Source organism: Battus philenor, unplaced genomic scaffold (genome assembly GCF_028537555.1).
Source record: "Battus philenor isolate CCGP_79_NKW_IND1 unplaced genomic scaffold, ilBatPhil1.0.hap1 SCAF_17, whole genome shotgun sequence".
NCBI classification, from domain to species: Eukaryota; Metazoa; Arthropoda; class Insecta; order Lepidoptera; family Papilionidae; genus Battus; species Battus philenor.
Genome location: NW_027181679.1, coordinates 5,644,550 through 5,668,414, shown reverse-complemented (window position 1 = coordinate 5,668,414; position 23,865 = coordinate 5,644,550). Strand labels below are relative to the sequence as shown.

General features: G+C 33.8%; 2 protein-coding genes across 8 annotated transcripts; both read right to left on the bottom strand.

Moving 5' to 3' along the window:
- Positions 1-876: 876 nt before the first annotated feature.
- On the bottom strand, positions 877-1,627 carry LOC137920034 (uncharacterized). The gene is made up of 2 exons (XM_068763266.1): positions 1,464-1,627; positions 877-1,405 (listed from the first exon to the last, which is right to left on the bottom strand). Exons 1-2 carry the CDS (start codon positions 1,625-1,627, stop codon positions 877-879), a joined length of 693 nt encoding a protein of 230 aa, XP_068619367.1.
- A 1,027-nt stretch (positions 1,628-2,654) lies between these two features.
- LOC137919665 (kinectin-like) lies at positions 2,655-23,502 on the bottom strand. Of its 7 annotated transcripts, none has more exons than XM_068762799.1 (22): positions 23,429-23,502; positions 22,180-22,405; positions 19,833-20,009; positions 17,495-17,674; positions 16,892-17,054; positions 16,583-16,795; positions 16,058-16,203; positions 15,804-15,916; positions 15,135-15,288; positions 14,497-14,577; positions 13,976-14,131; positions 13,048-13,153; positions 12,228-12,481; positions 11,909-12,037; positions 10,697-10,840; positions 10,275-10,379; positions 7,770-8,078; positions 7,502-7,618; positions 6,395-6,454; positions 5,910-6,026; positions 4,291-4,347; positions 2,655-4,212 (listed from the first exon to the last, which is right to left on the bottom strand). In XM_068762799.1, the coding sequence occupies exons 2-22, from the start codon at positions 22,378-22,380 to the stop codon at positions 4,192-4,194; spliced, it is 3,003 nt and encodes a 1,000-aa protein (XP_068618900.1). In that variant the 5' UTR covers positions 22,381-22,405; positions 23,429-23,502; the 3' UTR covers positions 2,655-4,191. The 7 variants fall into 7 exon arrangements, with proteins under 7 accessions (XP_068618900.1, XP_068618898.1, XP_068618901.1 ...); XM_068762797.1 differs by having other exon boundaries at positions 23,313-23,481; XM_068762800.1 differs by having other exon boundaries at positions 5,910-6,005; positions 23,313-23,481.
- Positions 23,503-23,865: the final 363 nt, after the last annotated feature.

Below are 23,865 nucleotides of genomic sequence, written 5' to 3'. Positions count from 1 at the left end.
GTCGTCCTACGAACGCTCGAGATCCTGGAGCAGTGTATCCCTACAGTCGTTTCTGTATTCTTAGGCACGCGCCTGTACGAGCCTTTTTTTTCTTGTACCTCTTATTAGGGATTCTATTTAGGTAAATAAGTTTTTCAATTTTTTTGATCTTCATTATCACTCCTTTTCATTCTTCTCAATTTCTTATAATCTTTTCTTTTGTCCTTTACAATATCTTACATTCTTCCTACCATTCCTTCTTTCTTTCATCGCCTTCCATTTATCATCTTCCTACTTTTAGGTGGCTGAGGTGGTACGTTATTTTATTACTCATTTCTATATTTATATTATAACGATTATTTTTGACTTTTCCTTTTTTGTTTTATTTTACAATAAGTAGCTTACTTATCAAATATTTTCATTATTGCTTGACTAGTAATTATTACATGGACTAGTTTATTTTATATTTTACCCTGTTTATCTACTTTTTATTTCTATTTATAGTATCACTCACCACCCTTCGAGCGAATGAGATGAATGATGGGCGAAGGTTGTCGTCGCCCATCAATAAGGCGATGCTCTTCAATTCTATCCTTATTTTTGTTTCTACTTCAAGGGCACTGCATATCCTTGCATGTGCGGGACAGTCGGCCAAGACGTATATGACGGTCTGGTCCGCTCCCGTATCACAGAAGCATGAGGGATTCTCTTTAAGCTTAATCCCCCATGCCCCGTGAGCATTTGGACCAGCACCGCATCCACGTCCACTTGGCGGTGCACGCGATGAGCCTCTATGGCGCTCGGGAGAAAACTCCGCGTTGTTGAGGCCGTTGCTTCTTCCACATACCTCCTTTTCCATTCGTCAAGCGTTTTCAGTCTAAGCTGTCGCTTGACGAATCAGATGAGGCATCCCTCACACACCGGTATACTTTTATTTTGCAGGGCCGCGTCCTTGGCCAACTGGTCCGCCCTCTCATTTCCCTCCATCCCTGCGTACGCTTTCACCCAAAAGATACTTACAATCCTCCCTTTCTCTCGTGCTTTCTTAATATTTTCTTTCACTCTTAATGCTAGGCGATGGAGGGTGTCAAGTCTTGCGACAGTTTGGAGGGCGGATCGCGAGTCACTGAGTATCGCGCAAATCTGCGCTGACCCGCTGGTCGCGTACCCCGTTCCATCCACGGTACAGAAACCGCCCAACTTGAGTTTCTTACTGTGCTTCTGTACGGCGCCCTGCATGACACAGAACGCCGCACCCACTTTATTCTCTATGCGGCTGTCGTCGGTATAAATTACCTGATCGGCAGCCGCGGTGGCTAGTTGAGGAGCCTTCTCACCTTCCTCCAGGCAGGAAAACTCCACACCGATTTGTTCAGACGGGTATGGTAGATTCAAGAAACTAGCCGATAACTCCAGTTCTCGTGCCCTACCACGTGCCGAGAGAAACCACGCTTTATTTCAATGGGGCTGCTTCATGGACCTACAGGTCCAGAGGAAGCAGCCCGGCAAGGATGAGTGCCGAGTGCAGGGACGCGGTCCTGTGGGTCCTCGCAAGTAGTTGCCCGAAGCCCCGCTGGACCGGGTCCAACTGCCTTGTACGAGCCTTTGTAGGTGGCGCAATCTCTGTCTGTTCTCCATCGTGTGGCATATTTATTAAGAAGCTAAATTGTCTATACAAACCTCGGGCACTTTCTTGATTTGAATGTAAAAAAAGATAGAGATTGTGAAGGACATAAGGAAATCTTAATATATGAGATAGGGAAGGATGAAAGGATAAAGTGAAATAAAAGAACAAAATGATAAAAATTATTTACCCAAGTTGGGACTTCCCTGCCCCACACATGACAAAGGGGAACGAGAGGACCCCAAAAAGAGGGGCCATGAAAAAAACCTTTGGTAAGTAAATACGCTCCTATAAGATCCTTAAGTTTTCTACCGCGAAAGTACTGATACGATATGTGAGGATTTTCTTTACAATAAATCTGTCGTTACTAATTTGGGACCTAGTGCTTTTTTGGTCATCATGATTTTAGCTGTAGAATGTCAACTGTTAGATTCGGTCCAATAAGACTTATTGGCGGCCTGCACGTATTGTCTTCCGACGACCTTCACACCTAAACCTTGTTTATTCTCGTTGACAGGTATTGTTTAATATTGCGAAAGATTCGAACAGTCGTAATGTTTAAACCACTTTTTCATAAATGAGTTCACGTTTTCAATAAAAGTTATTCTAGATCCTGGCTTTGGGATTATGATTCAAATTTATAAATTTCGCGAAGCAAGAAGAATATCCACAACACATCTTTTAAAAAGTTTAACAATACCAATTTAGGCACATACAAACAGAAAGTTCTGTTAGATATAGCCTAAATGAAAACAAAAAAAATAAACCGATAAGGATTTTTGTCATTTAAATATTCATTTATTGAATTATAAGCCTTCCCCTTCAATTTACTTTTAATATTCTTTTTGAATTTTATGCACAGCAATCCAGTAATGTTTAATATTTATATATATAAAAGATTTTAAGATCATTTTATTTAATGTTTAGATATAAAATATAATAGACAACGAGAACCTAAATAATAGTTGATCATAGATTATTTATTTCATTGAGTAACACCAAAATTCAATATTTCTTTATGAATACCATTCTATAAATCAAACAACCAAAATAATCATAGAAATATTTTATTCATAATGTCTTTATCTAATAAATGAATCATCATATAAACTGGCTTAAATTATTACATATATTAAAGTTACAATATTACTAACTTATATTTCCAAGGACAAGTTGTCATATATTTTATCCATTAAGGTATTATATAAAAAAAATATTACATTTTAACGTATGCGTTTATTTTAGCATGCATATGATTCTATCACAACTAAAAATTAAACAGTCAGCTTATCAAATTCAAATCTTACCCTAAGGCACTGACAGAAAAGATTACACTAAGGATAGGCAAATCATACATTTTCTAAAGCAATAAATAAATTTCTTAAAAATATTGTAATAAAGCACTAAATGTTACATTCAGAGCAATGTATAAAATTAAAAAAAGTAGTAAGGTGTGTAAATAATTTCCAAACTATTTCAAATGTAAATGACTAAAAAATTTAGTTTAGACATTACTTTTGGGAACATTTTTAATCTTTAACCTATAACAAAGCAACTGCCAGTATTTTTTCCTCTCTGATAATTATTCCACGAAGCAATAGCCATAAGTCATCCAAAATTTGATTACAAAATTAAATTACCATAAGATTTATAAATTCATATTATTTCATTCATATGCTTCATTACGTAGTACGTTTTGAATGTTTTTAGAAAAGACCTGTGCCTTGCACTAGACGTCTAATCGCATCGGTGAAATTATATGAGGATGTTTTATTATAGAAAGCACAAAGAAAATTTAGGGCGAACATGATTGTATTTATGAAATAAAATACCCCTGAAGTAATTAATTACATACTACATGCATAAATGATTTTAAAAATATAGCATTGGCATTAAAATTCCATATTTATCTGCGCAAGTTAGTGTATACCTGTTGTATACGGAACCAGCAGATTTTTTTTCTTTATTATCTAAGTGGGTGTGCATGTATTATTTAATTCGCCAAAACAACATGAGTGTTGAGGTATATAATAGAAATCATTCCTCATTAAGATTTTTCAAAATGTAAAATCGTATGAATTATAAGCATAATAATTAAATTAATAAGAAAGTTACTTTTGATGAAACGTGTAATAGCCCTCCGAAACATTCAAACATTGTACTTTCATTACAATTTTAGTTCAATAGCTATTAGTATAAAATAAAATCATTCAAACCGGTTACTGAGCAGTGAACATTTATTTCCTAATCTGATCAACTATCGTTCAATATCAACATATATCACTAAGCTTTTCTTTAGGTTACATAAGATCTAAGCTACATTGCCACACCAATATGTACCCTTCAACTACTGTATACATGGCTTGTGTTGAATGAGACGGACCTAAACAAACGTAAAAGTGGGGTGACGCAGTGTATTTTGTATTTGTAAAAGTCCATCTAAATGTTAATGTCTATAGTAAACACTTATAAAGCTTATCCACCGGCAGTGGCGTCAGTAGACGACGCGAACATTAGCTGCGCTCGTTGCATCGCGGTGCATTCCAAGTACACCGGCGGACATTAGAGCATTCTATTTTTCACAATTGTTATTTCTCTTGGATTGCCACCTGGGAAGGGATTCATAGTTTAATTCAATATACAGTTCTCTGTTTAATTGCAAGGATATTTTTTTACTTTTTATTTACCTGTGGAGGTCCATTGCTTAAATCCAATTTTTCTGTTAAGGATCCCATTAATCTTTCCTGTAATAATAAATTGTTTAATGCACTCAAAAGTATAATATTAGTATTTGATTTTGGAACCATACATCATAAAATATATAATTGTAAATTTTTCTTCCGGAATAGGATATTAAGTACTAAAATATGATATTCTTTTTTATAATTTGATTAAAACGATCAACTTAAAAAACGCCAGTCAAACATTCTGGCCGTGTGAAAATTGGCCTTAATAATGTTAGGTAAATTTAAAAATCAAATATTTACTGAATTTATTTACTGTTAGACGGAACATAAGTTAGCTAGTATTTACATAAATATTCAAATATTAACAATAATGATACATTCACATTAAATAACTTGAAATTAAACTAAGAGTATCGACAACAGCCTGTTGTACTAATTTAATTAGACAGGGTCTAAAACAGAGTTCCCCAAACTTTTTGTGTCGTAGACCCCTTGCCATGTTTTTTCGTGTTGGGTAGACCTCCTACTTACCTGATATTGATTTCCTGTAAATTTAATTGTTTGTCCCACATTCGTATTTATATTATATTATAGTGAAAAATTGAATAAGTCAGTGCAAGGTAGCGAAGCTCTGAGACTACGACTCTCAGGTTTTTACAAGTTCAAAATGTATTGCGACCACAAAGCAAATACCAACATCCTACAACTTACACAATTTTATAAACATATATAATAATTTTTTTACTTCATAGGTACCTTTATAAATAATGTAAATTCATATTATAAGATAGTATGATGTAAGTAAATGGGTATTGGTGTATGTGTTGAGATCCACTATCGTGGACCCCCATTTTCATTTCATGGACCCCCATTTTCATTTCATGGACCCCCAAATTTTTTTTCACTGACGTAGACCCCTTGCGGGTTGTCATAGACCCCTAGGGATCGATATAGACCACTTTGGGAATCACTGGTCTAAAACATACAAAGTTTTTTCTTCAAAGATCTAGAGACAGAATTGTTTTTAAAACAATCCAATATTAACTTTATGTTAAACTGAGCATTGGCTGGATAACTATAGTAATGCCAGTTATTTTTACAAAAAAAAAACTTTTCATGCAGGGACATTGTAGCCCTTGCAGTAGACCGTGTCATAGAAATCTCGTGTATTATAGAGCGTCATATTATTACTTGTACGTGCCCACTGCCAATAGCGGATAATAAAGACTTTGAGATCGATCATATTCTAGCATATGTTAAGACGACTTACAGTAAGCAAGATAAATTTAAATGTCTGTGGCGATTTTAATGATAACATAATGCAAAGCTCCTCCTAAGGTAGTAGGTAATTAAATCTATTTAACTCATTAAATTTACAAAATTGTTTTAGCAAATCTACTAGAATTACATCTACGTCAGCGACTTGCCTAGTTTCCTGACCTTCTCAAACATATTAAGATTAAACTCCTAATAAATCACCCCTTTTAATGCTTGTACACCTTTAACCAATCAACCTATACATTAATATATTACATATACATATCATGTATACATTAATACAAGGTATTAAAACCGGCCTGCCGAGACAAGAGAAGACAAGTTATTGTATTAATAAATACCTCTGTAAGTCTTTCCGCATCGGCAAAACTGTGACTGTGGTTCGCTGTTTGCGCCTTCTTCAATTCAAATTCCAATAATTCGATTTTCTTCTGCATCTGAGACAAAAGTTTAACCTTCTATAACAAATAATACATGTGTGGATACCATCACCGGTCAACGTACATAAGACACCAGACAGGCTCCAGTCCAACAGAGGATTCAATGTAGCTGATTAATAGCTTGATAAGGCCAAAAATAAATAAATATATTACAAGTTCTAAAATATAATTTTGTTAATGACAATAATAATAAAAATATTATAATTTCAGAGAGTTATAACTATGTATGTGTGAAATATTTACAGAAGACGGTCACAACCAACTATACCTAGAGGGTTGTGCTACAATCAACTATTTATTGTAAAGTTTGTAACACGTATTTGAAATGCTCGACGTAACAGAATAACGCAACACAATAATCACATATAGGGACAGCGACTCTATACCTCTTCTACGATGGTAGGCAATGATCTCTCTATGCAGGAGTATGCAAACGCCAGAGGTTCCTAAGTGAAAAAGCTTCTTTTAGAGAATGTACTAGTTAAGATTACTGCCATGTATCATGTATCTTAGCAAATAAGTACTTACCTTGTTACATAAGTATCATACTTTACAAAAATGTAAAAAATCTTTAAATTTTATGTTTATTAGTAGTTGTTTAATTTACATTCATAATAGCCTTTTTGCAAGAAAATTATTAGAGCTATTATAATTATAAATTAATTATCATTATCATCAATTGAATCTCCAACCATAAAGTGTATTTATACATATTTGATGGACGTATTTCAATTATTTGTTCTTTTCTGTTATTATTTTTAATTGGTTATAGGCAAAGTATTTAAACTCGGTCTCGCTTGATGTTAAGCGACGACCAGGTCTGGGATAGTATATGTTTGCCTAGAAGTTACAGCTAGCTGGAAACAACCTCACCTATAGATTGTTCCATTCCTTGGCTGTTCCCACTATAAAGTTGTAGCAAAACGCTTAGTGCGGGTTGAAGAGACCTCAGGATGTAGTGCATGTAGAAATAGCTATAATCTCTCCTATGCACATAAGATAGGTCGGTGCCATATGGTAATGAGCTTATTCACAAATTTATTCTATTATATATATGTGTGTGTGTGTGTGTCAGAATCGACATCTGCACGCGCGTGGTTATTATGGACACAGTCCAAATTTTATGGTTTCACATATTACATTGGTAATGGCCTAATTACCGTTATGGTAATTCATACTAACGGTTTATTATATTAGTCGTCATTAATGCATAAAATTACTACAATGCAAGCCATTGTTTTTAGTTTTACATGAAAACACTCTGAAAGGGAAAGAGCGATCGCTAATGTGACAAATGGTAACACAGGGGGGTGAAATTATTTGTTTAGTTTTAATTTCTGATGTGTATCTAAATTTAGCTGTCATTAAAAATATTTTTGTGGTGTGATGTTTAGGTAACATTGATATTTCAGTTTATGTATGTATATAATGTTTTATGAAAGGCTTTGCAATATACTATGAAATTCCTGTAATGCGACACAGGTGCACAATACCTGTGAGACTGTCCTTTGTCTGAGCTCGTCAAGCTCGCGTTGCTTGTCCGCCAACTGCTTGCTCCACCGCTGTTCCTCCACCGTCACATTTTGTTGTAGACGACTTAATGCACCCTCCTAATTTTATAACATGTTTATTAATAAGGCTATTTTATAGATATGTTTTTTCCAATATTTCATGTTGTGTTCAATGTGCATGGTAATATTTTGTATAACATTTATTTATAACATAAAAAATAACTTCCAATATTGTATGGCTCAAACTTACAGTGTCTTCAATTACTCGCTTATATTTATCCACAAGAGTCTGCAGTTGTTCATTTTGCACAAGCAACTCTGGAAGCCTTGAATTAACGGTTGGTGCTTCTTCTATTAATTTCTTCTGTAACTCCTCCTGTCTCTTCTCTAGGTCTTTCTTCTGGGCTTCCATGTTATGGAAAGCATTTTTGAGATTATTAGCGAAATCTTGTAGCCAATCTCTGCCTTGTCCAGATCCCAGCGCGATGTTGGGGCAAGCTGAACGTAGTATGTTGGCCACTTCATTGTACTGCAACTCTTGAGCTTGAGCAGCAGCTTCCTTTTAAAAAATTAAGTAAACAAATTTTTTAACTAGGGCAATATCAGAGTTGTTTTATCTAAACATAACAAATAATAGGTTGTCAAATATCTCCCTTCCGCCTTTTTGTCTTTTGAATTTCGCGGCTATGTACAAAGCGCTACAGAGCTCGTATCTGGCAATACTATACATAATTTGAAAGGTCTTGACATAACCTACAAAACGACGCTATGCATGATTAGTTTGGATATTGCGTTCAACAGTTATAGACGTGTAAACATGGAGTTCACTAACGCCGAAATTCGCGCCATTTTAAAGTTTTCCTTCGTTAAAGGCAAATCCGCTAGAGAAACGTTCCGTGAGATTAATGGTGTTTTGGGGGATGGTACTCTATCACTTCGAACCGCTGAGGAATGGTTTCGACGATTCAGAGCCGGCGAAAACGACACCATGGATAAGCCAGCCGGCGGAAGATCTGTGACGACAAATACCGATCAAATCATGGACTACATCGAGTTAGACCGGCATGTGGCATCTCGTGACATCGCCCAGGAGATGGGAGTTAGTCACCAAACCATTTTAAACCATCTGCAGAAGGCTGGATACAAAAAAAAACTCGATGTTTGGGTGCCGCATGATGTGACGCAAAAAAACCTTCTGGACCGAATCAACGCCTGCGATATGCTGCTGAAACGGAACGAACTCGACCCATTCTTGAAGCAGATGGTGACTGGCGACGAAAAATGGATCACATACGACAATATCAAGCGAAAACGGTCGTGGTCGAAGGCCGGTGAATCGTCCCAAACAGTGGCCAAGCCGGGATTGACGGCCAGGAAGGTTTTGCTGTGTGTTTGGTGGGATTGGAAGGGAATCATCCACTATGAGCTGCTCCCATATGGCCAGACGCTTAATTCTACCATCTACTGCGAACAACTGGACCTCTTGAAGCAGGCGATCGACCAGAAGCGTCCAGAATTGGCCAACAGGAAGGGTGTAGTGTTCCACCAGGACAACGCCAGACCACACACTTCGTTGATGACTCGTCAGAAGCTACGGGAGCTCGGATGGGAGGTTTTATCACATCCACCATATAGCCCGGACATAGCGCCAAGTGATTACCACCTGTTCCTGTCCATGGCGAACGCCCTTGGTGGTGTAAAGTTGAACTCAAAAGAGGTTTGTGAAAAGTGGCTGTCCGAGTTCTTCGCAAATAAGGAGGGGGGCTTCTACGAGGGAGGTATTATGAAGTTGCCGTCTAGATGGAAACAGATTATCGAGCAAAACGGCGCATATTTGAACTAAATCCGATCACTGTAACACTTTTTATAAAGCATTGAATAAAGAGCAAAAAAGCGGAAGGGAGATTGACAACCTGTTACATACATATATTTAAATTGAGAAACAGTTAAACAATTATTTCTACATTAAAGTAGATAATTTTTTTGAATGCACGAGCAATTTAAGCTTTCATAAACAACAATAAACATTGATTTTTAACATCAACATAAATAATAAAATATTACATAATTTGCTCTATTCTACAACATACGGGCCACAAAGCATTTTTGTTATTCTTCTTTAAAAAATATACATACTGATATAGATTATTAATTTTAGGCAAGTAAATTTCTGTTTAACTGAACTTCGAGTCACACCAAGAACATCTCTTTATACAATAGTATTTATATTTATTGCATTATAAGTTTAGAATTCCTTCAACAGTGTTTCCCTCCGAATATATGTGATTTTAAAGAGAAATCTGTTTCTAAGCATGTTACCTTTTATCAACAAAGATTTTACTTTAGAGAGAATTGCAGTTTATCATGATTAAAAACAAATAATTACAATGATTTTATATTTGTAAATTGCTTAATGAATAAAATGCAACATATTAAGTGAAAACTTGATTGATCTGATTTTAAAATAATTTGAGACTTTAACAGGAAGTTTGATATGTGATATTGCATATATTATCTAAAAACTTTTACACTGTATAAGTATAAGCGAAGCCGGCCGAAGAAAAACTAGCGTTTAAAGCAAAAAAAAATATATGCCATCCATTTTATATTCCGTTTCTAGACTGAGACCTAAGGGAAGATGTTAAATACTATTACAGTATTTATTAACTTAGCTAAATATTTGAAGTTTCTAGCGAAAGCCTTAATACGACAGTTGACAAATTTGGAACAGTTTATGTTTGAACATAACACTTACAGACAGCAAGTTTTGGGCCGGCATCGCGCTGGTTGATTTCGCCTGGAGGGCCTTTTCGGCTGATTGTAACGCCTCCATAACTTTCCAGTTTTTAGTTCGTAACTCCTATGTGGCAGGATTTAAAATCATCAAGCAAAAACTCATTAAAATTTTCATCTAAACGGTGCAACGAAAAGTGTTTGCAAATACTATTAAATTATGAAGAAATTAAATGTTTATTATAAATGTTATGTATATGATTGTAATAGACCAAATATACATTAAAAAATGTTCCGCACAATAAGTGAATACCTACAAAGTGCCGCTAAATTAAAATGGTTACAAACTTTAAACCAACTGTTAATTCTATTAAATGTCTGATTACTTTGTTGAATATTAAACACACGACAACATGAACTTTTTGAACAAAATAAGGTGCTCACATTGTTCTTCTCTCGGTAAAGGTACAGCTGTTCCTTCAGTGAATCAACCTGGTGCCTCAATTCAACATTTGCCTTTTGAGTCACCGTCAATTCCTCCCTTAAGGTTTCCACTATGGATTCGAATCTCTGCAGTCGACTTTCACGCTGAAATGTTACGATATATTATACTTTTATGCCCCATCATTACATAATAGTTTTTATACCGTTATGCTAAAGATTTCTTTGGTATACTATTCATTGACGAATTACACCATATTCAACACGACTCTAAGAATTACTCGTCTGAAGTGACAGTAGGCGGGGCGGCATATCGTTCGCGAAACCAATGGCTGTTGGAATCGAAAGGTTCTCGAGTGACGACAACTAGCCGGTAAACGCGGCGTGTATAGACTTCCCCAATAGGTGGACCGACGACATAGGTAAGGTCCGTCATTATAGCATTTCTGGGAGAGAGGCCTGTGCTTTGCTATAGGCATGTGTGAGCTGAGAAGAAGATACTAAGAATACTACTATCATATTTTTAGAATAAAACATAAATGCCATTTTGATTCTTTTCACTACATCTTATAATTAGCATATATTTATTGAGATGATTTGTAAAGGAAAAAAAACTACTACTGCATGATTATCATGGCACTTTTTGTCTTGAACACTATTCATGTGTTTATAAATATTTTTTCTCTACTGTACTCAGGACTCCCAGTTATTGTGTGACATCATCACAAGTTTTCAGATCTCATGCATATGGTGGCCTACACTTGCAATTACACTTATACCAATACTCTGAAAACCTGCAGAGGCCGGCGAGCACCACAATAACTTCAATATCTAACTCGAGTTTTCTCACTAAGAGTAGAATAAAGAAATACCAGCTTAATGGTCTTAGTTATGTGTTTATTCTACTAAATGCTATTCCACTACAATTTATTTTCAGTGAACGTAAATAAATATTAAACTAACATAAGTTAAATTCATAATACATATTAAAACCAAAATTAAAAAAAGCAAATTACACAATAAAGAAATATTTTAATGACAAGAATCCGAGGCAATGAGTTTTATTTTTATGTTGACGCGACTCCAAAAGAATTTGTCGCCCAACCAACGAAGTGTAAACGATATTATTTTTACATGTATGTGTTCCATTCCAAACAGAATGGAACACATACAAGCAAAAAATTAATGATTATAAGCTAAACCAAATCTATTTACCGAGCCATCTTCATTGTGTAGGGGCAGACCATTTTGCGCGGGAACTGCTGCTGCCATTTGCTTCACTTCAGCCAACTCTGATTCTCGTAGTTGCACCAGTTCCTCAAGCGATGCAATCTTGTTTGACAACTAAAAGTAAATTTTTTGTTTATGCTTTCATCGAAATTTGACTTTATACTCATAACTTAGAATTTCAGGTTGAATTTTAACTATAAAGTTAAATATAGAATTAATTCATTCATTGAAAAATACTCGATTTTTTTCCTTAAATCAAACTCCCTTGAGTAATATAAGGATTAAATAAGAATATTGTGCTTACTTGTAGCTTCTGTTGCTCAGATTCTTCTCTTATTTTGTTTGATTCTTGTTTCAGTTTCTCTGTTTTTTCCTGTAATCTTTTCAGTTCCTCTGTAGATTTTTCCATTTCCTTTTCAGCTATTTCAGCTTCTTCTTTAGCTTTCTCTGCAATTTGTTTAGCTTTTTCTACCTCTTCTTTTAGATTTTCCATGTTGCTTTCGGCTGCCTGTGCGTAACTTGTCAATCGCTGCACTTCATTTTGGATTTCGCTCATGCCTGTCAACAGATTAATAAGTTTTAATTCGTCTTTTTTAAAAATATTAATTTAAATTGAGTAATTTAATTCTATGACAAATCTATTGATAAAAGCAGTATAATAATATAAGGGAAAGATCTGTATATGTTACTTGCTTGGTTTTAACCAAATAAAACATTGCAATGTATTCATTTAAAGTTAACACTTTATGTATGTATATAACATTGTATTTTTTACAATGTAACCTTTTATAGGTTATTGATTACAATAAACGCGATCAACTATAATTATACAAAATAACTTGTATCAAAAAATTCAAATTTACTTATACTGATTCCCTTAATTAAACCCACAAACAACAAAAAGAGTGTTACAAACCGTTCAATATAAAACCTATTGAAATTAATTCACGTTTTTTTTACTCAAAATTGTTAAGCTTTGATTGCAAACCATAGTAGATTCTTATATGTATATTATGTATTAAACAGACTATTTAAATTAATGCTTTTAATACATTGTATTACAGATTAATGAACAATGTTTTACTTATGACTTATTTGTAAAGCACAATTTACTTATGACTTACTTGTAAGTCTCTCTTGTGTTTCTCGCAACTCTTGTTGTGCCAATTTCTCTGCGTGTACCACCCTTTGACGCTGTTGTTCAAGCTCTGCATATGCGCGGTTCGCCTCCTACAATAATAAAATATAAAACAATCATTATTGTTGGAATTTTTAAATACAGCAACAATGAATTATTTTAGTCTCCAATTTGCTTAACCTACAAAGACATCTTCTAAAAGACCAGCTCTTGGAAGACGTCTGTGTAAGTACACCATAGTGGGTAAGTATATTATTTTTTATGGCCCCCGTTTTTGGGAGCCTCTCGTACACCCCCAGCTTATTGTAATAAATATTTCACACTTCTTTTATTTCCATTCTCTTCTCTTTTCTTCATTTAATCTTCTAACAGATATCACATAATTTAACATTCTCATTCATTTTAAATTTCTTTCATTGCATCGCCAAATATATTCTGAATTATCACAGTCTAGATTAATTCGTAAAAATGTATCAAGTGCGTAAGTACTTTGATACCTGACTGGGGACACCACGGTGGGGTAATTATTTCCGCTAATGCTTTTTAATCATCGTCATTTAGAACGTCAAGGAAGTTTACCGCTGGAAAGAGTTGCATCCAGCTTTTTCCGACGATCTTAATAAGAACCTGTTTGAGTTTGTAGTGGGTTCTTCTCAGACCAGGGTGCGTTTGGAGCCCAAATAGCTTTAAGTTGAAAGATGCCTTATAAAGGAGTTCAATTTGATTCTGGTTTGTATCAAAATAGGCTCTACAGACTCATCTCGTGACACACACTTTAAATGATACAACGTGGACATGGATAAATTATATATGGTACTTAACTAATAAGTTATCACTCCTTATATTTCTACTTTCATTTTTCCGCGATTTCTGTAAATAATTTATTGTGGATAGTAAAGAATAAATAAACGCACCTGCAGCTGCTGGGCTAGATCCTCAGCGTGTCGCTGCGCCAGCATCATGGAGTCACGCGCCGCTCCCGCGTCACAACGAGCCTGCGCGGTCTCTCGCGCAAGCGTGTTCATTTCCGCTTGCAATGCTGTCAGTTGTTGCAGAAGCGCCGCTTCTGACTATAACAGTATTAATATATTTTATAAACCAGACAGGGTTAATATAGCAAGAGGCTTTCAGTGGGTTTTTTTTACTCCTATACCATTTACAAAATTTAGCTGTTTCCGACGGATCCCCCACGGCAACATTTCTACCATATTTACAAAACACATAAAAAATATGTAGATAGACAAAGATATACGGTTTATCGGTTTCCAAAAAAGAGCAAGAATTTATTGAGCTGAGAGTGGAGGTAGACTTGGCTAAGTGATTTTAAGCAGGTGCACGTGGATAAATCCTTAGCACGCTATTACTAATATACAATGAGCTGCTGAGGATCCGGTACCAGCTATTTAAGCCAGTGTAAATCAGAAAATGCACTTACTTCTGACAACCTTTGGATGTGCATTTCCATCTGTACTCGCTGTGCTTGTGCTTCGCCCTCGGCGCCCAATTTAGACTGAAGCTATAAAAAAAACATGAGCAACATTTATTGTTAAACCAAAATCTTTTAAGATTGCGAAACTGGAGGGCCACTGGAGGAACCTTAGCTCGGGCCGCTACGTACAACTATTTCACCGAGAGCCGGCGAGCTTTTAGATCGCTTCGTCGGGTGCTCCATGGAGTGACTAGGCTCTCAAGATCTCCTACTAGAGAGCATCGGTTTGGGACTCGTCGATAATAACTTGTTGTTGGTATGAATTTTTTGTATGAATCCATTTATACTATTACCCACATATTATCATTTACAGTTACCAATTTTTTGGTATGGTGATCATGGGAAGAATGCCAGAAAGACATAATTGATAGAATCTAGAAACAGATCGAACTCTCACTTAAATAATCAATAGAATTAAATTTAGTCACAAGGGTCATTGATATCTGTTCATCTGTTTTGGAAGAAGGTTCTTTTGTTTATAATAAGTTAAAAATTGCTACCTTAAAACAACTAATAATTACACTTAATACTAATATCTTTTATTCAAAAATCAGTACACAAGGTTAGAGTTCAGGAGTACTTACAAGCAACTTCTCTTGAGCGAGTGCGTGGTTGTCGTCGAGGACGCGCTGAAGCCGTGCCTGCAATGTGTGTAGCTCGGCGCGAGCGGCACCGGCGGCCTGCTCAGCGGAGCGACTAGCTGCCGCAGCGCGACCGCGCTCGGCGTTCAGGGTCGCGCTGCATCATTTAATTGTTTCACAAATTGGTACAGCATCATCATATTTTAAACTACTATTCATGAGTTTATTATATTAACATTTTCAGATAGTACTACCGAGACTATTGAACCGCATCTTAGAAAAGAATGGTGAGGTGGCCGCCGCCAAAACACGGACTGACGGGACGAAGCGGCCAATATTTCCCTCCTCTCCTTCCCGACTCACTATGTGCCTTCTCATGACGCGGCACAGCGGTTGCGGTAAGGAATGGAAGTTTATTCAAAACCAGAAAATATTCCGATACATAAAGTTCAATTGTTGGCTTATTATAGAAAGCAGTCTTCTTTCAAAAATATCTGGAAAAGCAAAATGGCCATAGGACTTAGGAGCACAGTATAAATCTAATTTATATTAGCTATTAACTTACTTTAGCTACTAACTCATTAAAGGCATCTCCTCAATTTGTTACTCATATAACTAGGCATATTACCATATTTCTTTATAAATTAAAATGTTTTTTCACTGATTACTTACCGCAGCTCCTTCAGCTTAGCGTGCAGAGCTTGCGACGCTTCTATTTCATCAGCAAGTGATTTTTCCTTCTCTGCGAGTTGCTTCTTCAATTTTTGCATTGGATCATTAGGGCCCTATGATCAAGACATAATTTTAATTAAAACGGAATAATTAATAAATAAACTTATTGATGCAAAACAAAACATGTGCTATGAGGAAAATACAAATTAATATTGCTTAAATAAATTTATTTTATTAACAAATTATAAGCTCACCTCAGTCCACTCGGAATGTTCAGGTAGGGGATCATGATGCTTGTTGAGCAAGGCATCGGTTAGTATTTGTATTTCGGTGTGTGAGAGAGTTGCTTCCCTTACTACACGCACAAGTTCGCTGACTGCAACTACTCCGCTATCTCCAGCTGTTATATATATATAATATTAAATTCAACATCAACTTTTTGTTAAAAAAACGTTCAAAAAATTGTTTCATAAATATATCTTATATTTTTCAATTTATCTGACACTTGCATATTGTTCCTAGTAATAGTAAAATAGTAAAAGCGTGATAGTAAAAAAACAATTGATCATCATCATAATTTCAATCCTTGGACTGGACATGGGCCTTCCTCATTGATTTAGAATAAGATCAATTCGAAACAGTCTGCATCCTCACTGCTCACCTTATAGAGGTGCTATGTTGCGTTCACTAGTTTGTAGTGTCCTCTATGTAACCAACCTCTAGGCCCCAGCAACCTAATAACTGATCAAAAATTACAAATCTTACTAAAACAAATTTACCCATTAGCGACAGCACATTGGGCTCAACTTTTTTCTTCTTGTTTTTGCCGCCGGGAGGGGAGGGCGCGGGAGGAGTTGCAACCGGGGCCAGTGCTTGTTTAAGTAGTTTCTCTGTAGTCAGCTCGCTAGGTTGCGGTGCATTCAAAGGTGGAACTACTTCATCAGTCACAGTCACATTTTCCTCTGCGGTATTTTTCTTCTCCGTTTTTTTTACTGTAATTATAATTTTGTTATATGAATATCTATTTACACACAATGGCTAACTATTATAATTGCAGATAACTATTATATATACAAATGAAAAATTACCCTTCCGTTGTTCTTTAGTAGTTTCAACAGGAATTTGACGCTCTTGCACAATATCTTCCTTAACTGGTTCTGAAGATGCAGTTAACTTAGACGAAGTTTTTGCATTTTTTGCTGACTTTGAAAGCTTATCCTTCTTTTCAACATCCTCTTTCTTTTCTAAAGCCTGAAAAGAGACCTACGTCAACTGTTTGTAATAATATTATTCATTACCAAAAGTTAAGGTTTGAGTTTCTTATATATTTCCCAAATTATACAAAAACATAAAACATTTTTTTCTAAGGATACTTTGCTAAATAAATAAATTGTGTTAGCCAGTCATGTCACTTGTTATACAATCTCTAAATTACAGACCAAAGTTAATAATGATACAATACAGATATAGATACAGAACAATATTAAACATTAATAATGTCTATACTTACATAAATTGCATGCACATAAGGACATCGACAATATGCCAAAGCAAATAAAATTAGCCAATTACAATATAACCGCCACCAATACTGTCTGAACTACTTTTGTGCATGTTAAGAACTACAAAAGCAATAAGTAGAACACAAAAACGACTTGCTCTTGCAAGAGGAATGTGTATTACACACTCACTTTTTCAAGGAATGTCGAGTGCAACAACTCGAACTCATCCTTTGGTTGCATCTCTTCAAAATGGTTGGAGACAGTGCTGCCGGTGGGAGTGAGCAGCGAGCTTGGATCGCTAACGCAGCTCGGATCCTCTTTATTTAAAAGTATCGGCTTTACTTTAGGATCCTTGCCGCGTTTGCGAATCTGCGCAGACAGTAAAACTACCATACAATAGTGTCTATGCCGTGCATTAAGACTAATACTGTTGCAATTATATATATACTGTTTTATTGTCTACATCATCCGAGAAATGGGTAAGTACCATCAGAGAATTGAGTATTGTGAGATTCTTTACTTTGTCTTTTTTTAACAAACATTTTCGATCCATCCTTTTTTCTCAAAATAACCAGCGCAGTGTAGTGCAACCAACAACATGCATGGAGCCCATAGCTTTTATGAATCAGACATTATTTATCAGTAAATTGTCCCCTATTGGTTTTCTAGTATAAAAAGCACACGATAGTTGAACCATTTCTTATACCTAAATAGACGGGGAAATCCAATATGTATGACCTTTTTCATTACCTATCTTATATCAACTATGATATACTAAAAATATATAATTATTTGTCCAAAAGGGAGTATCTAGCCAAGCAAACATGGACTTATTTTAAATATAATAGGTGCATTCAATTATCATTTAAATATTTGTCCTATTAATGTTACTCAAAATATTTTACCTTTCAACTTTTTTATTTCTAACAAAACTGTTATCGAAAAGAATAGTGCTAAAGATATTATTTCAGAAGGCACAACATTAATATGAAATAAATATAGTGGTATTGAAAAATCAATCATCTGTCTTCACATAAATAAGACAACCTATGTATGATTTCAGAATATGAAGGGGCCACATCACTCCTAATATAAATTATAGATATATTTTTATTATGTAATTGTTTCAATTTTAATTTAAAAATCATTAAAATAAGTTAAATTAAACTTAAAAAATGTAACCATCAGTGCAATCACGAAAAATCTAAAATAATCATATAAGTATGAAGAAATACCTTATAAAAAAATTATATAAAATATGTATATATTCATACATTACACCACACTTTAATATTAAATTACACATAGATATTATACTATAACAGGTATATAAACAAATAATATATTATAACAGATAGATACTATAGTTTAGTGGAGTAGCTAGTAGAATTCGAAAAATGATTTGAAAAAAATATGTATTAAAAAACGACTCCATCATTATCTTGCAGTTTTCTGCTGAATTCCGTATAGAGATAATTATCATTACCTAAAATCTTCATACGAATTTATAGAAATATTTGCTATTTTATAAAAGAATAATGGACTGTAAAGAATATTTTATGCCTTTAATTATTCTTGAGATAACATTTTAATAAAATATATTGCATTGAAACAGCAAAGGGAAACAAATCTGTTTACAAGTATTTTTTTCACAATGTTGTGCAATCAATTAACCGACTAGCAGATGTGTTAGGAGATAATATGCCAGCTGAAGAGAAATACAATTTGTTTGCATTAAAAGGACCGATTAAATACTGAGATACTACCAATGGGGAATCTACCCTTACCACCCATTAAAAGTAATATAAATCAAAAACAAGTGTACCATTAATTAAAAGCATACTATAAGTTATTATACACTGAAACTATGTTAAGATCATATTTGATCAATATAAAGGCAAATAACACATGAACAAAAATCAGATATTCAAATGCTAATTTCTCTTATGTGGACTTATCATGGAATTCACTTTTGTAATGAAAAAACCTGGAGATATGGGTGGGAAACTGTGATGGTTATCATTACCTACTAATGTGCATGAGACTTACTTAACAACACCACACCACCCTATGGCAGATTGATCTTTTTGTTAATTTATCTATTAGTAATCATCAATAAAGCCATTTCCCTAATTAGCAAAAACTATACTAAGTATATATTCACTTGAATTTCCAATAACAAGGTATGATTAAAACATGCATAAATTCTTAATCAGAAATCTGTTCCAATATTCACTTAAATAAACTCAATCTTAATTTGAATGTTGGTATAATAGAACACAATTTTGTATAATAGTTATAATGCTGTTCAATATAACAGTAATTTGCTTGTAATATAAATACTGCATAAATTGGAATATACTAGTCAGTTATACATGCACCTGACATTATTGAAAATAACATTGAAAGAAATGTAATAAATCTTGCTTAAATATATTTTGTATAAAGCATAAATAGCCCAATATGCAGAGCTCCATTAAGAACAATTATTTTTAAAGGCAATATATTTATTGTAAAACAAACATACCTTAATATTGGGTGGAGTGTCAGTTGGTACATCAACAACAACAGGAGGGCAAAATTCAACATGTGGCTTTGGAGCTGGAGGTGTATCTTCGTCAATGCCACTTTCTGCAAGTGCCTCACTTTCTGGCTCACTACCTGTTGCAGCTGTAGCATTTTCTTTTTTCTCCTTTTTTGCTAACTGTCGAAAAATTTAATTATTAAACATTCCTCAGTCTAACTTTGGTTTTGTGGATATGGAATATATGTTGAATATTTAATTTTATATTTGATAATGCAAATAGTGCTTATTTCATTAAAAAGAATCTTAACTAGGGATTTAATGATAATGGATGCATAATTGTTTTTATCAAATGAATTATAGTCCTTTGTATTTATGATTTAATTGCATCATTTGTCATCTTTGTCATAAAATTGGCAATATCATCTACTCAAGTTTTCTTGATTTTGATTGGTGGTGACCACAGCAATTATAGTAATAATCATAAGATAAGATGTAGGTAGAATAACTGGTACTCGGAAAGAATTTCTTTGAATAGACTGCTTACTTGTTCAACAATTATTAAATTCATTAAAAAGTTATCCAATCATAATCATACAACACAAAAAATATATACTACTATGGTGCAATAAATGACAAAACAGCTTAAAACATATTTTAACTTGTTAAAAGTTAAGTGTGCTCTATTTTGTTTATTTTGGATTTATGTATTACTTATGTAATTTTCAATAAACTAATAACTGAAAAGAAAGAAAAATATTAACATTCAAGACAAGATTTGTTGACAAACTATTTTAAAGCTATTTTACATCCCTTTCTCATATTTATGAGTACAGTAGAAACTTTTATCAAAACTGAGAAGCATGTGCAGAGAAGTGGTTTATTGTGTTCACTTATGTTTTAGAATAGTTGCCAAAATTATATTTAAAAAAACAGGAAGTGTGGTAGTAAATGATATGATTCTGGCAAAAAAAATTGTCAAAATAATGATAATATTGATGTTTCTATTAAAACAAAATATTACACCATTGTTCTGATAATAATATACATTTTATGTTATTTAGTTAATTTCAACTAAAATTTAGGAAGGAATATAAACATATCTGCAATTTTGTCATAATTAACCACAAATTTAAATGGTGGTGAACTATTATCTATATGTGGGTCAAACTGGTAGAAATTTTAACATTCGTTATAAGGAGCATATTTCTGCGTATAGGAATGATGCCCTGAAAGATCGAATTTCTCTAAACATTTATTAGAGTCGGGACATAGTTTACCGCACGGTCATTCCTATGACGTGCTGCATACCTGTAGCAAAGGAATGCGGATGGACGTGTTGAAACGGTTAGAAATAATAAGACATGCGGGTATTGGAACTATATTCAATAAGCAAGTCAATGTTTCCTCCACTCCATTTTTACAAGTTTGCCGGGGGACTCGGTCTGGGTACTTGTCTGTTATGTGAAATCACAAATATAACTCACGCATAATAAAGGGTAAAAAATAGCCCACGTGATCAAGTGAAGGAGAAGGTGGCATATAAATAACAAGCGGCGATGGACTGAGCTCACTCTGTGTTTGGCACTTATTGGTGTAACATAACTCTTGAAGATGCCCCCATGGAGGGGTGAAAAACGTGTTGAGTAATTTGGCGGTGGCGGTTGTGTGATTCACATTGTTTGCCGCATACGCATTATCAGCGGGCTGGCGGGTGGTGCACTTTATTGCATGACTACCACTGCATGTGCGGAAGTGTCTAAATACTGGTCCTTTTCTTACTTAACTATTATCTGTATACTTATAATACAGCTAAAATTTTAAATGCCATAATATTTGTTTTGCCTGGAATAAATTTATAAAAATTCCTCTAAGGTACTGTGCAATTCAAAGTTAAATAACACCATAAATTTATTATTTGAAAATCCCAAAAATGTGTGCACCTGATTGAAAAATTATGAAACAATGTTTTATCAATTTGTCTGAACAGCGAGTAACAGATCATTTACTTGGGAATAGCCTTATTCATATTTGCAATAATAAGCCTTGAACAGGTAAAAACTTGCAAAGCCATATGCAAACACAGGTGTGAACAGTTTACCTGTTCTTTATTGTCATAAATTTAAATAACTTTACATGAAAGTAAAACAAAAGATTGTCTGATGGTATAAAAAGATTCTTCAGTAAAAATTCACATCTAATTAGTAGAAAACTTAATTATTGCTGAAAAAACAGTCAATGTTTATAATTAACTATAAGAATTAATTTTACCCATCTACCTACTTTTCTACCAGAGTTCCTTCTACCTTTTAATGATGATTTAAAAACAAATTGAAATAACAAATAATACCTTCTTATTAGCTTTCTTGCTAGTTTTCTTAGCCTTTCCTTTATTATCTGCTAAAGCTAGAAGCTCAGTGGTAGCTTTTCTTTGTTGGGCAATTGCTTCTTCATATGTAGTACCAAATGCAGAGAACAGGCCCATTAACAAGATAACTGCTGCACCAGTCACACCAAGACCACAGAGAACTAGCAATGCTTGCAGCTCCATTGGACCTGCCGCCTGCTAGACCTAGCTATATTCCAGAAAAATGTACCTTTTAATTGTTTGCTATATATTTGATGTTTTTAATAATTGCATTTAAAAACCAAGCAGATTATAACAAAATTTTTAAAACTAGTTACATTTTATATTGTGAATTTATATTAATAATAAAAATGTCATATTGGTAGTTGGGGAAGCAGTCGCCACAGTTCAAATTGTAACTTATTTTACAACAAGTCAGCTAAGCATAAATTTCTCAACTGAATTTAAGGACATTTTAAGTATAGAATATGAACTATATATAGCTCAAAAATAAGTAATAAATAAATCTTAAAAATCAAGAATAAAACCTAAAACAGATAATCAGACATGTTTTTATTAAAAAAAATTTAGGGATGTCATAAAATGTATAAACTAATTTAACTAACTTTCCTAAAACATTCGTTTTCAATAAATATATAGTTCAAGAACTTAAATCACTTGAAAATTTAACGCAAACTAATGTGTAACATACACAATATTAAAATGTTATAATTATAAATAATTAAATATAATCGGCCGCAAATCAAGATATGAAATGTTATTAGGTTCTTAAGAAAAGAAAAACTACGAATAAAAAATAGTGATTTTAAAATAAGCCAATACCTAATGAACAAGTAAAAATATTATAAAACTATTATTCGGCTATTTTACTGGAGGATTCGATGCCGATACGTTATAAAGAATGACACGTAAGCAATGACACATGTCAAAGGTTATTGACAGTACTTTCGCTTAAATTACTTCGTCGTCATTTTAAAACAAAAGTCTGCATACAAATTACTATCTTTATGTTATTTAAAACTTTCTAGCACAATATCAACAAAATTAAGGATACAAACAAGAACTGTAATGTATGAAAGTAAAAAGTTACTACTTATCGCTACCACAAATCTTACCTAGAAGAAAAGAGCCGGTAAAAACACTTTAAGGTGCTATAATTTACTTTTTTATGAGTAAACTACTAAAATGTAGGTGTATAAAGCAACTTTACAATAAAAAAATCAGAAATTACATGAACAACGCCAAAACCAAAAGCCGACGACAGTCCACTACAGACATATTATATCGCCGATGCTAATCGGTGTATATCTATATTTATTTAAGTGCTGCCAAGTTATTGTAATACAAACAGAATAAAATATTTACCTAACCAAAGTTGTATATTAATTGAGAGTAATCATTATAACAATGAATTTAATGAAACTAAAATAAATACTTCAATATAAAATTTTCATTATAACATCATATAACATTTAATTACTGATTTTTGTTTATTGATACTAAACATATAAATATTATTTATTTTAAAAAATTTAAATATTAGGAATAAATTAATACCAATTAGATGGCTTGTTTGATTTTAAATACGGCTACGCATAAAAAAAAATTATACGATATATTTTTCTCACAAATAGCGATGATCATTGTGAGGAAATCGTTAATGCTCCG

What these genes read in the sequence shown, in the direction of transcription:
- LOC137919665 (XM_068762799.1), bottom strand. Translation starts at nt 22,380, where the DNA reads ATGGAGCTGCAAGCATTGCTAGTTCTCTGTGGTCTTGGTGTGACTGGT. An exon ending in ACATCCAAAGGTTGTCAGAA is followed by an intron (nt 14,132 to 14,496) that starts GTAAGTGCATTT and finishes ATACTGTTATAG; the next exon opens with TCAGAAGCGGCGCTTCTGCA. An exon ending in TACACAATGAAGATGGCTCG is followed by an intron (nt 10,841 to 11,908) that starts GTAAATAGATTT and finishes GTAACATTTCAG; the next exon opens with CGTGAAAGTCGACTGCAGAG.
- LOC137920034 (XM_068763266.1), bottom strand. Translation starts at nt 1,627, where the DNA reads ATGCCACACGATGGAGAACAGACAGAGATTGCGCCACCTACAAAGGCT. An exon ending in GGGCTGCTTCCTCTGGACCT is followed by an intron (nt 1,406 to 1,463) that starts GTAGGTCCATGA and finishes GGCACGTGGTAG; the next exon opens with GGCACGAGAACTGGAGTTAT.